Here is a 13,162-nt window from a genome sequence, read left to right as displayed (position 1 = left end):
TTTCCTGGGGGGGGGACATTAATTGTAGCTTATGGAAGCCTCCCACAGTGATGGTTTGCCTTTTAATTAGGTCACAGCCCCACCCCACCCCATTAACACCCAAACCCCACAAGTTTAGAAAGGCTTTCTTGAGCTCCTGCCATGCAGCAGCATTAAAGGAAAAGGTAATAAGTCGTGCATAATTGTTCCTTTCTCCTCTTTCCCCGCCACGGCCCTCAAGAAACAAGCAGACCCAATTTCAAATCCTTACCCAGCTGTGGAGCCCACCGGGTGGCCTTCGGCCAGTCATTCCTTGAACCGAACCCTACCTCGTAAGGTTGTTGTGGGAATAAATGGTCAGGGGAAAACTTGGGACCACCTTTCTCGAGTGAAAGACAAATGTAATATGAATGCAAAACATAACTCCCAGAAAGAGAGTGTAAAGGTTTTTGTGTTAGATCAGAGCAATGGATACAATAGACGGGGCCTTTTTGGGAGTGGCACCACAGTGGCTGAATAGAGCATTTCTGAATCCGCAGCTTGTGCCATCAACAAACAACGACAACGGGTGTGGAAATTGTGAAGGCAGCCGCCCCGCGCTGATCATGGACTCTGGATCAATTACCACCCAAATATTGTGTGGTGGGGACTGTGGAAACTTTTATGCTCTGTCTTCAGATCAACTCTAATAATAATAATAATATTCCAGTTAGACGTTAATCTGTGCTTTAAAAAAAACACTGCTGGCTGTTACAGCAGTTCTGCATTTTGATCTCTCTTTTTTTTACAGCAACCATGGTTTATTCGTGCATTTAATGAAAATGTTTTTGCCATCCAGTTCTCATAAAGAGGCGGGCTATGCATAAGAAGTTAAAACTACAGTACATCAATGAAAACTAACAGAGATCTTTGCCTTTAAGCTGCAATCCTCAGGGTGTTCACAGAGGGACCAGGTCCCATGGAATGCAACAGGATTTACTTTAGTGTAAATAGGTTAGCACACTCATGTTTCAAATTGTATGTGTTAATTGTAAAAAAATATGCTGCATTTGTATTGGTTTGCATGTAAGAGAGAGGGTTTAACAAAAATATTTTACTGGATCATTAAATAACACATGGGAATGCTATACAATTTGGGGGAAAGGAAAGGGAGTAAATGACACTTTAAATTTACATTTTATTTGGAATCCATCAGCCTGCCTTCCTTCCTCAGTCCCTCATTTTTTAAACTTCTACACTTGAAGATGTATTCTGGAGAATTTATGCCCTTGGTGAGTTGCAGCAATCCTGTACAGATATTCTCCAACACAGACATTTGCTTCATTCCATGGATGACACAGTAGCTTTGATTTTTTTTTTAATTTGCTAATTCCAGCGAGGGGGGGGCACAAAATCATGGTCGTTCTTTAAAAAAAAAAAAAAAAGTTGTGCAAGCCTAAACGCTCCCTAGAAGCCAAAAATGATCACGCTGAGGCCGTGATACGTTGGACACACCTTGAAAACGTCGGATTTCCTGGAAAAGACAATGAGGCTAAGAGCAGGCAGTAGGAAAAGAGGAAGGCTTAATGTGAGACAGAGTGACTCAGTAAAAGAAACCACGGCCTTGAGTTTGCAAGACCTGAACATGCTAGTTAAAGAGAGGGCTTTTTGAAAGTATTTGATTTTTAGGGTCACTCTTAAGTCAGAAGCAACTTCACCTAACGGCAACCACACAAACACACACACACACACCGGCCAGTCCCTGTTCCTCTGCGCAAGGAGCGTGGCTTAGATGCCGACTCATCTTCCCACCCACCCATCCCAAAAAAAGCTGTTGTGTTGGCAGGATTGTCTCTAGGGTACAAAGAGTTAACCAGGTCCTGGAACTGTCTGGCAGCCACGAGAGCACGTGGTCCAGGAAGTGAGAGGGAGAGAATGAGAGAGAGAGAGAGAGAGAGAGAGATCAGCCGCCTGTCATCCAGTCCGCCTGTTCCTGGAGGACCGGATTAAAGAAGAGAATTCTGTTCTGCAACCTGCATTTCCTGCCTTTCCAGGTGTACCCAGCGGTGGGTTTCCCTCTCCGAAGCAGGTGCTTCCTCCTTGTGGCATCTCTCTCCTCGGAAGGCCACTCTGCAATCCAACGGACCTTTTGCTCGTTTTGGGCAAAAATGCAAAACTTCATCTTGCTTGAACAATTTTGAACCATCCCTCGTGGGGGGGGGATATTTCCATTCCCCCAGCCCATCTGGAAAAAAAACAAGCCCTCAAAGATTGGAAAATAACAACCCTGCGTTGCAAAAAAGTCTGGTGCCTGTTTTTCAGTTTTTGTGTATTCGGGATTTGGGCAAGACCGAGGGGCTCCAAAACTTATTTTGCTTGGAACACCGTCGTTCCTGGAGGAACGCCAGGATCCGAGTCCTACATTATTGGGTGGGTGGCCGGGGGGGGGGGGGGGGAAGCATGGCCTGATTTGGCCTCTGTATCATTTTAATGATGTCCAGTTACCTTTGTTGGTGTATATGTGTTTTAGGTTTCAATTTTAGGATGATTGTGTTTATGGTTTGAAATTGTTGTTTGGTGTTATATTTGTTTTGTGTTTAACCGGCCCAGAGTGGCCTTGGTAGCCAAATGGGCAGTGTAAAAGTTGAAGGAAGGAAGGAAGGAAGGAAGGAAGGAAGGAAGGAAGGAAGGAAGGAAGGAAGGAAGGAAGGAAGGAAGGAAGGAAGGAAGGAAGGAAGGAAGGAAGGAAGGAAGGAAGGAAGGAAGAAAGAAAGAAAGAAAGAAAGAAAGAAAGAAAGAAAGAAAGAAAGAGGGGCATTCAGGGCCCTTAGAGGGCGGCCAGAAGCATCCGGGACGCAGTTGCTAACCCCTGGTCTTGAACCTTTTGGCTGCTTTTGCTACCTGCTCCCAACTTCAAAATATATTAAACCGATCCTGCCGGGGCTGAGAGCCCTTCCTGATTAAATCTGCTAAACCCCAGGCCCTGCCTTTACAATGCCACACCAGAAAGAGGGCCCCTCTTTTTAAAAAAAATGAAAGAAAATCTTGTTTATTTTTAGAACGTGAGTTTGGTCCTTGCTTCTCTCCAGGTCCTCCTTCCCTTCAAAGAGAAGATGAGCAAGAAGCCTTCCCTCGTGGTCTTCGACCTGGGTGAGTGTTTGTGCAGAAAGAGGAAGGTCAACCTCTTTTTTTAAAAAAAAAATGCTTTTGGAGGCTGCTCTGTGTGGGGAGGAGGCAACTTTTTTTCCGGGGGGGGGGATGAACATTTTCTTAATGAGAAATTGCAGCAAATTGAAATTTTTCTGGAAATTGTTTTAATTATTTTTTTCTGGGGGAAAAAAATGGAAATTTTCAGAAAGTTTACAGTTTTAGTCCAACAACATCTGGGGAACCACCGAGATAGGCCAGGCTGGAAGATAAGGAGTTGATCAAAACCATCCAGCTTCCTGGTCCAGGGAAGATTTGATGACAGAAAAGAAAGCCAGAGAAAATGGGTGCTTTGAGGTGTTTCCCTCTGATCTTAGTCCAGAGCTTTAACCACTACCCCAGACTGCTCTAAATCGTTATACACTGGACAGAAGTTCAACAGGTGGTTTCTTTGCAGCTACTGACTGTTGTATTGTGAATGTTTAATTTTTTATTTATATATATAAATAAAAGGAGCTGATGTGATATAAGAGACCAAGAGTCACACATTGCGCCACGAAGGGCACAATGGAAGAAGAGAGAAAAATACTTATTTATCATTCATTTATTTCCTCCATCGCTGTACCGCTGCCTTCGTGCATACGCGCTCGTCTGGGCGGTTGAACAAGCTAAATGCAAGCAACCCAACAGGACCATTAAAACAAGATAAGAAAAACAAAGAGGAAGGTTATAGGAATGATGATCTTGGGGGAGGATAGAGTGATCTGTGCTTTTTATTTATTTATTTATTTATTTTTGTGTGTAGATTACACCCTGTGGCCTTTTTGGGTCGACACTCATGTGGATCCCCCCTTCCGTAAAAGCAGGTAAGGAAGAGGGTGACGATTTTGTATAGGGATTATTATTTTTAACTCATTGATGATTAGATCTGGGGAGGGGGGGTAGTATGTCCTATGTGTTATGAAGCAGCTGATGGAAGATGTAGTCCGCAAGGGGGGAAATCTGGAACCCTAACCCTTTCCTGTTAGACGAAGAAAAACAGGAACCAGGAACGATATCCAGAGATCCGTTTTAGGATGTTCTGGCCCTCCTTCTCCACCTATGCCACCTTTGCAATAAGTGAAACCATAAATCCCATCTCGCAAAGACGATGAGTATTGTGATCCAATAGATCAAAAAAAATATAGCTGTTTGGAGAAGCCGGTCCGAGTTTATGCTTTGGGCTTTTTCTTGAGTCGCAAAGCTGAGGGGCTGCCTGTGATTAGGCAGTGGGGGGGGGACTCAGCACATGCTTAGAGGCACTTTTGATTTCATATTAATTTATTCTATTCCTTTTGTGCTGTCTCTCAGTCTAAAACATAGAAAGTTAGCAGTCTCTTTAAACCCGCAGATTTTTTTTAAAGGTGTCTGGAGCATGCTTGTGTCTCCTTCGTCTTGTCTTACGGGGAAGTTCCACCGGATGCAGGAGGATTACTGGAGAATCCGACTCTTCTTCTAGAGCTTCATATTTTTGCCTTGGGGTTGCCTTCGGCTTTAAGACTGAGGAAGGAAAGATGGAGGGGAGGGTGATGAAGATGGGGATTCAGAGTCATGAAGGGGATGTGTCAAGTCAAGAAGGGGTGGGAATCATGCCTGTGAACATCAAGATGTTTAATGCATCAAGGCCCTGTGGTGTTAAAAGCAACCCAGCGGGCAGGAATCCAACGGGTGCAGCTCTTGTTCTGTGGTTCACTCAGCAAAGCTATATCTCTTGGATTTCTACCTGTAACATTCCTGACACAGAGCCGTGCCCCCTGGCAACAAACCACATGACTTTGATCTGTTTTCCTCCCAGCGATGGTTCGGTACGAGACCGGACCGGGCGGCTTGTGAATCTCTACCCCGAGGTACCTGCAGTTCTACAGCAACTACACAGTGCTGGGATTTCCATGGCAGCTGCTTCGCGGTGAGTCTGGGTCGCTTTCCTTCCGTGCACACACTCAATCCTGTTTATTCAAGCCTGGGTACTTTAATCCATCACGTGGATTCGATCTTACGACTGCTGGTCTTCTGACCCTGCAGCACAGGCTTCTGCGGCTTAGCCCACAGTGCCACCACGTCCCTACACACCCTCATAACAATCCCTAAATCCCCCAAACCCGCCTAAAACTCATAGTATCCACACAACAGACAACACAACAATAGTCATAAAGTCCAACAACTCACTGCTGGTGATTCTTAAGATTCCTTGTTATGTCCAATTCTAGCTGTAAGATAAAAACTGTTCAAAAACGTGTCCGAATTCGAATCGCTCTGTATCTTCTGACGGAAGGCAACAGTTCAGAGAAGTTATAAGCAGGGTGTGAAGAGTCTCTGAGAATATTTAAGGACTTCCTCAAGCCGTGAGATGCAAAGATGTTGTCCAAGGTTGGAAGCTTAAGTCCAATAATATTTTGGGCCATTTTAGTAATTTTCTGTTAAAAAAATTTTTTTAGACCTGCTCAGGAGTACTCTTGTCTCTTGCATGATCTCTCAGGCTGTACGGCTGCTGCATTTGGAATTCAAAGGATGGCCTTTAAATTAAGTTTCTCGATTGCCTGTCTCCCGAGCACACTCCGTTTTGCACGGCTGGCTGATGGGTCCATCCTGGATCTCAGAATTTCAGCCCTCCTGGACTCTTACAGAACGGGATGCCATTGACTTGGGAACCTAGCAGGATATTTTTTTAAAAAACAACCCAGGGGCCAGAGTCCCGTTGTTCATCTCAGCCAGAGTAGACCCACTGACATTTGGAGATTCGTTTCATGTATCTTCTCGCTAGTTAGGACTTCACAACAGAGACAGAGCCGGAGAAAGAGAAAAAGAACCGAAGAGCCGGGAGGGAGAGCAAAGAGTAGACCTTTGGTCTAGAGGGGTGGGATAGAAACCCAATAAATAAATAAATAAATAAATAAATAAATAAATAAAGAAAGAAAGAAAGAAAGAAAGAAAGAAAGAAAGAAAGAAAGAAAGAAAGAAAGAAAGAAAGAAAGAAAGAAAGAAAGAAAGAAAGAAAGAAAGAAAGAAAGGGAAGGAGAGAGGACATCAGAAATAAGGAGCGACTAAGGCATTCTGGAAGTGAAAGCTGGACCATAAAGAAGGCTGACCACTGAAGAATTGATGCTTTTGAATGGTGCTGGAGGAGACTCTTAAGAATCCCCTGGACTGCAATGAGATCAAACCTATCCGTTCTGAAGGAAATCAACCCTGAGTGCTCCCTGGAAGGACAGATCCTGAAGCTGAGGCTCCAATACTTTGGCCATCTCATGAGAAGAGAAGACTCCCTGGAAAAGACCCTGATGTTGGTAAAGTGTGAAGGCAAGAGGAGAAGGGGACGACAGAGGATGAGATGGACAGACAGTGTCATCGAAGCGGCCAGCATGAATTTGACCCAACTCCGGGCGGCAGTGGAAGACAGGAAGGCCTGGCGTCCTTTCTGGTCCATGGGGTCACGAAGCGTCGGACATGACTGAACAACTAAACAACAAAAGGGTTCCGATAAATCAGGCAAATGTGGTAACAAACTGGGTTGCCTTCAGGGTGTCACAGAATGCATCGCCCCATGAACCTGACCATGCCTTCCTTGACTTGGGTTCTGCTTTTCTCTCTTTCTCCCAGGACAGGTGAGGTCCGAGGAGCTACTCAACTGCTAGATCTTTTGGGCCTCGCTCACTACTTCCGCTACACGGAGATTTATCCTGGCAGCAAAGTTACTCACTTCCAGAGGTAAGGAGATGTCCTTGCTGGTCCTGCATTACAGACCACTGCTCACTGTTTGAAGCAACACTTATCCCATCAGTTCAATGGATGGTGTTACTTTTTTTTTTTTTTTTTTTGGTATAAAAACAGTGTTCAATGCCCTTGCAACTGATTTAAAATCACTGCTCTGGCAGGCTCCTGCAAATGACCATTCATCTTATTTTGCTGGGGAAAGCAATTTTTTTATTTGGGGGATGGTTTGTGAAATGGGGGTGTCTTTTGAGACTGAGGGATGCCCTCTACCCAGCCTTGGCTTTGAGGACGATGTTATAGAAAATGCAACGGAGGAAAGAAAGGGCCTTTTAAAAATCACATTTGCCGTCTGCCATTTTTTCTAGACGCTTCTAATTAAATGACATTTCTGTTTTTTAAGCCGATTAGATTAGAGTTTGGAAAGCATTTGTTTTCGGATGCCAACTCTCAGGGGTCAGGTGGGGGATTCTGGGAAATATAACATAAATCTTTTCCCAGCACTGGAATTTCTCACCCTATATTCAATCCATGCTGGCAGAAAAATGTGGAAATGGAGAATTTGGAGAATTTCCATGCAGGATAAACCAGGGAGTGGCTCAAACATCTCTCTTTTCTTCCCTTCCTGTTTTCTTTCCCTCTCAGGTTGTCTCAACAGAGCGGAATCCCTCTCTGCCAGATGCTTTTTTTTGACGATGAAAACCGCAACATTTATGACGTTAGCAAATTAGGTATCTGGAGCAACCCGTAACATTCAAAAGCAGAATACATTGGTGCAAACATTTCCATAACATATTTGCACGGGACCCTCCATGGCTCTGCCTTGAACCCAGTCCCAATCCGGACTAGCGCCTTCGAGTTTGCCCGTCAGGAAGTAAAATGACCGGCTTTCACGAGGACCTATTTCTCACACATTTTTCCCCAAAGAGGAAGGGACGCATCTGCACCACACCAACGTCTTCTGTGCATGCCAGAATATTCTAGGTTTCAGGTGGGGCCATTCCAGGTAAACCTGAGCATCTCAAGATCGTTTCTCATCAGGCCAAGCGGTAAAAAATCCCTTTCGGCCTCAGAGCCTGAGTCAATTTTAGGTAACATTCATTGGGGGAGGCACTTTCGAAAAGGATGGTGTCCAATTGCCCCGTGAATTGAACTGCTGGATAGCTTGGTGGTTTAGAGGTTGGGAGTTCGATTCCCCCGTGGTGCCCTGATCCGGAGGGTCCCTTCCAACACTGCCGTTCTGTTAGTAAATAAGCCGTAAATAAGGAATTTAGATCTTTTCAGGATGGGAAGGGAGATTTATTTTTCAAAACATTGGGAAAACACCAGATCAGGGTGTTGTGACAAAAGAGGTGTGGGTCCTTGGGGTGGAGTGGGATCAAGGAAGGCCAGATTGCCAGGTCGTGCTTTAAGCCGCACCAGGGACTCGAACCCGACTCAGTTTTGGTTCCCCCCCCCCAATGATTTGGTGACTCGACTCAGAACCCACCCACCTTCTCCCTTTCTTTCTGAGGAGGAATTGGTACCAAAGACTCGAACTCAGCTCTTGGTACCAAAGATTCGGACTTGAGACTCGGACCCCAAGACTTGCCAACAATCACTGCTCTTGACAGGGCTCGATCCGATGGGCCAATGATTGGAGTCCGCATAAGCAACTTTTATGTCTGTGAGGAGAAGAGAAGGCAGGGAGATCTGTCAGACTGATTGATTGATTGATTGGCTCTCTTTTGCATCTGCCTAGGAGTCACATGTATTCTTGTCCCCAATGGCATGAATCTTTCCCTCCTTAACCACGGCCTGGAAGCCTTCGCTCCTTCCTGAGAGTTTGTTGAAGCTGGCCTCTTCCCTTCCTTCCTTGACGCATCTAGAACCTAGAACGTGTCGAGGTGTTTGGACATTATAAATAAACCATTCGTGCGTTTTCCTGCAACCCGATTCCCTAATCTGTGCGCAAATGGCCTCAACGCATCATAAAGAGATTTGTCCCGATCCTGCTCCCATTTGCTCCCCATCTCCCTACAGACCTTAAAGAAAATGCAGCTCAACCACCAGTCGGAACTTGCGCAGAACGTCTGAACCGTTCTCTGTGGCGGCCAAGTCCTTGTCGTGCGCAGCGCTAAAAGCATGGAGACGTTTTCCGAGTTTCACAGCACGCTTGGCTCAGATTTGTGCAGAACTCTGTGATGTAGGGAAGCTTGCCCAGTTGGCTTCCACTTCGTGGCAAACAAATCAAAGACAGCTTTCTAGCTCAAAAGGCAGAACTTTGCCATCAAGGACTTACAGATGAGCTGACTTCGTTGATATCCCGAAACTGGAACTAAAAACTGGTTCACAACAGATGAAGAAAGCAGGTAGAGTGAAAAACACTGTCCAAGGAGAATTTACTTTATGTCCCTAAATTTTTACTGTGATTTTTAGCTCAGGGGTTTAGGTCTCTAGCTGGGAGTTTGATTCCCCCCCTCAGGCCTCCTTGACAGGGGCTGGACTGGATGATCCATAGGGTCCCTTCTAGCTGCGCAGTACAAAGATTATTATTGTTCTTGTCATTATCAGCCAGACTAAGTTGATATCTGGGTCTGAAGTAATAGTACGTAAAGTAGACACATATTTTGATTTTAAAACAAAGATGAAAACTGAGATGCCAGGGATGAATTCAGCTAGCCCGCACAATCTCTGGTGCTCGTAGTCCTTAACTGTGTGGCAATCTGGACTGTGTTGTACTTACCGCCAGTCTAAGTATATATTCTGTACGTGATCAGGAGCTAGTTTATGTTCCACGATGACACCTTTTTCAGTGTTGTGGCCTTTGGCAGGGCTCGACGGGAAAAAAAACAACCTACACTGTTCAAAGTGGAGCAATACATTTTTTTGGATCCCTAAAAAGTTACGGAAAAACAATGAGGACTTTCTTTCATTTCTCCAGGATTTTTTCATCAGGAGAAAAGGAGGAAGGCAAAGAGTTCAACAACCGCCCCAAATGGGATGCCGGATCCCCCCCCCCCAGGAAAGCAAAATGGAGAATGGGTTTTGCATGAACCAAAGTTGACGCAAGGCGTCATATGGCAGAACTGACGGCAAAATACTACTAGGGGGTTAAAAATTCCTTCCTCTTAAAACGTTGGGCTTGTTTATAGAGGGGGAAGAAAGAAAGGGGTCCACTCCCATGTCTCCCACCTGAAGCTGGTACTCTCCAGTGTGCAGACTACAACTCCCATCATCTCCATGTCCCTGCATTGTCGGACTACAATTCCCATCATGCACACACACCAGATTTCCCCAGCAGCCCTCATGGGGGGGGAAGCAGACAGTTGCTCCCCCCTGTGAAGGGAAGGGGAGCAGGCAGTGGAGTGAAAGGCTGCACCTGTTGAATATCTGAACAGCCTGAAACTTTGAAAGAGGCAGGATCACAACCAGGAAAAATAAGGGGAAGGGGCTGCTTGGGTGGTGGTGGGAAACCTTTGAACCCCAAATTAATGAAATGGGGGAGGGTGTTTTATAAAAGCCACAGCAGGGTGGAAAGCTACTGCGAGTTCCTATTACAAACCAAAAAAAAATGGAGCACTTCCTAGGGGGATGATACAAATCCTTTAAAAATCAGAGATGATTGAGGGGCGTGGTTCCTTTAAGAAAATACGGCGGGAGGGGTGAGAGAAAAAGAGTGGGATGACGTCACGTCATATGATTTTTTTTTTCTCCCCTGTCCATCCCGTCCAAGGCCCCTCCCGCCCACGCTTTCGTCACGTGCCTTGGCTTGGTCCAAAGAGATATGAGAAAAGAGCCCCCAGCTTCTTCTTTCCGGTTTCCGTGCGAATTTTCCAATAGGAAGCCAAGCCAAGGGGGGGGGGGAGAAATGCATTGGAAAACAATAAATCGTCCCAAAAGACTGTTATAAAATGATTAAGCCAGTAAATTTAAGAGAAAATATTCTCAAAATGTTTTATAGATGGCATTATACTCCTACAAAACTGGCAAAAATGTCAGAAGGTAGCAGTAATATCTGTTGGAAATGTAAAAAAAAAAAGTAGGATCTTATTACCCTATGTGGTGGTCATGTGAAAAAGCCAGGGTTTATTGGTTACAGTTGTGGGAAATAATAAAAGGAATCATTCAAAAGAAATTAAACTTTAAACCCGAAATAGCATTATTAAATATTATGCCAGAAGTTACTGATAAGAAAATCAAAAATTGTTTGATGTATATATTGATAGCAGCTAAGTTACTCTGGGCCCAAAAATGGAAAAGTGAAGACATACCTACAATGGAGGAGCTGCTGAAGAAGCTGTTGGACATTACAGAATTAGATATATTATCAGAAGCGCTACGAGATCAACTAAGAGACTATGCAAAACAAAGTTGGAACTTAACACATGCTTGGGCCCAGGGACAGATTTGAAGATAGGGCAAAATGATTGATGGGCGTTGTTTTTTCCTTTTTTTGCTTTCAGTGCTCTCTGGAATTTGGAAAAGTTGGGATGCAATGAGGTCTGAATCTCTGTCCTCAAAGGGGGGGAGGGTTTGGGATGTCTGTATTGTATTTTAGATATTTGTTTGTAGTTGATTAAAATTTTAAAAAAAAGAGGAAACAATAAATTGTCCCCATAAAGGATTTTGCAAGTCAAATCTAGGCAGGGAAGGGAGATTCGCTGCCCGTGACAGGCCTTTTGATTTCTCCAGGGAACCGCCTGGTGCATTCAGGAACTCCCACCCGGGTCCCATTGTCTAGATAGACTCAACTTCTGCAACCACAAAGTGGACAGAGAAGCGCTCTTCTCTCCTGCTTGGAATCGCTTGATCCACGGCTCCTTCTCCTCCAACATCTACTCAAAAGGCACTCCAAAGACCATTATTCTCCCATGGTACAGAATACAGCTGGATCTGCTCAGGCCCAGCAGGCCGCGGCTGTAAAATCTGAGGATTTAACCACAAAACTGTTTCTCAAACTTCTTTTCGACAAAGTGGGGGAAAAGATCAGCCCAGCCAGGCAGGGACGCGGGGATGATCTCCGAAAAGGAGGGTCAGGTACACTGGCTCATCTTACAATGGAATAGCCCATCTGTGGCCAGGAGGAACAGCCCATTGTGTTGTATATTGGAGACACAGGCCAGTCGGCCAGTCTCAACACAAAAGAAAGAAAGAAAGAAAGAAAGAAAGAAAGAAAGAAAGAAAGAAAGAAAGAAAGAAAGAAGAAAACAGTCATTGTTCACCAGGGCTTAGAAATCAAAGGGGGACAGATCCAGACCCTCCATCTCTGAAGGTGGCTGTCTTTGAAGACTGGAATATCAGACAGATTCCAAAGAAAAATAGCCAGGCAAGAATACATCCAGAGGTTCAACTCCCTGACTGTTGGCTTAAACAACGTTTAGACTTTCCAACGCCACTATACACATTAATCAGTTTGCATGTGTTAACTACCTTACGGCTTCTTCTTCTGTCCTCAATCCCGCTTCACAAACGGTAAACAATATTTCACAATGGGGAAACAGGTTTGTCTATCAATCAGTGGGCCATTCTTTTCCATTCTCCTGAAGTCAGATCAATACTTTCTTCCGTCGGATATATTCCCCTCGTTAGTCACGAATGACTTTTCACAATCTGCAGCTCATGTACATCTCTTTGAGAAGATGAGGCTCACTGGAAACGACGAGAATGGTGGGAAAAGGGAAAGGCGGCAGGAAAAGAGGAAGCCCGGACATGAGATGGACGGACTCAGTAAAGGAAACCATGACCTTCAGTTTGCAAGAGCCTGTCAGGACCTTGGGAGGTCACTCATCTATAGGATCGCCGTAAGTCAGAAGCAACTTGACAGCAATGAAGAATTTTTCTTAACCACCACTATTTAAATCTCTATCTGTCATCCCCAGAAATGGCCTTTAATGGTCGCTAACTGACCACCAACATGTCTCGCCTCTTGCATTTCCCTGAAATTCCATCTTCTGTTCCCCTCACCACTATAGGGCTGTCCCACAACCTTCTTTCCCCACTTTTTTATGCGCTCACCTTGTTTTCTGTCTCTTGTGGGAATGCTTACAAAACCAGACTTCAGAAGTACTAAACACCAAACATAGGTTATTATAAATTATGGCACGTGTGAAATGCAACCGTACACCGCTGTATCGTAAAGCTGGGCATGAGTGTTTGCCTGTTTGGACTCTGTACTTCACCTCATGTGTCTATAGACATGGACTTGCCCATGAAAGTTCGCATTAAAATATAACAGTCTTTAAGGTGACACAAGGTTTTCGTCTTCATCTTCATCTTCATCATCATCATCATCATCATCATCATCATCATCATCATCATCATCATCATC

General features: G+C 44.7%; 1 protein-coding gene across 5 annotated transcripts; it reads left to right on the top strand.

The window, feature by feature from the left end:
• Positions 1-1,843: 1,843 nt before the first annotated feature.
• MDP1 (magnesium dependent phosphatase 1) lies at positions 1,844-8,782 on the top strand. 5 transcript variants are annotated; one of them, XM_072977094.2, is made up of 7 exons: positions 1,844-2,024; positions 3,048-3,108; positions 3,911-3,971; positions 4,940-5,050; positions 6,742-6,849; positions 7,498-7,583; positions 8,594-8,782. In XM_072977094.2, exons 2-7 carry the CDS (start codon positions 3,072-3,074, stop codon positions 8,671-8,673), a joined length of 483 nt encoding a protein of 160 aa, XP_072833195.2. In that variant the 5' UTR covers positions 1,844-2,024; positions 3,048-3,071; the 3' UTR covers positions 8,674-8,782. The 5 variants fall into 5 exon arrangements, with proteins under 5 accessions (XP_072833195.2, XP_072833197.2, XP_072833196.2 ...); XM_072977096.2 differs by having other exon boundaries at positions 1,850-2,047; XM_072977095.2 differs by having other exon boundaries at positions 1,852-2,388; positions 3,018-3,108.
• Positions 8,783-13,162: the final 4,380 nt, after the last annotated feature.

This window comes from Pogona vitticeps, chromosome 6 (assembly GCF_051106095.1).
Source record: "Pogona vitticeps strain Pit_001003342236 chromosome 6, PviZW2.1, whole genome shotgun sequence".
Taxonomy (NCBI): Eukaryota; Metazoa; Chordata; class Lepidosauria; order Squamata; family Agamidae; genus Pogona; species Pogona vitticeps.
Note: the sequence above shows the minus strand (reverse complement) of the source record. Positions and strands in the feature narration are given on the sequence as shown.

Excerpts from the sequence above, each read along its gene's own strand:
- MDP1 (XM_078378350.1), top strand. The coding sequence starts at position 3,841 with ATGATGATCTTGGGGGAGGATAGAGTGATCTGTGCTTTTTATTTATTT. Across the intron at positions 5,051-6,741 it reads TCCATGGCAGCTGCTTCGCG|GACAGGTGAGGTCCGAGGAG; the intron begins GTGAGTCTGGGT and ends TCTTTCTCCCAG. Across the intron at positions 6,850-7,497 it reads AAAGTTACTCACTTCCAGAG|GTTGTCTCAACAGAGCGGAA; the intron begins GTAAGGAGATGT and ends TTTCCCTCTCAG.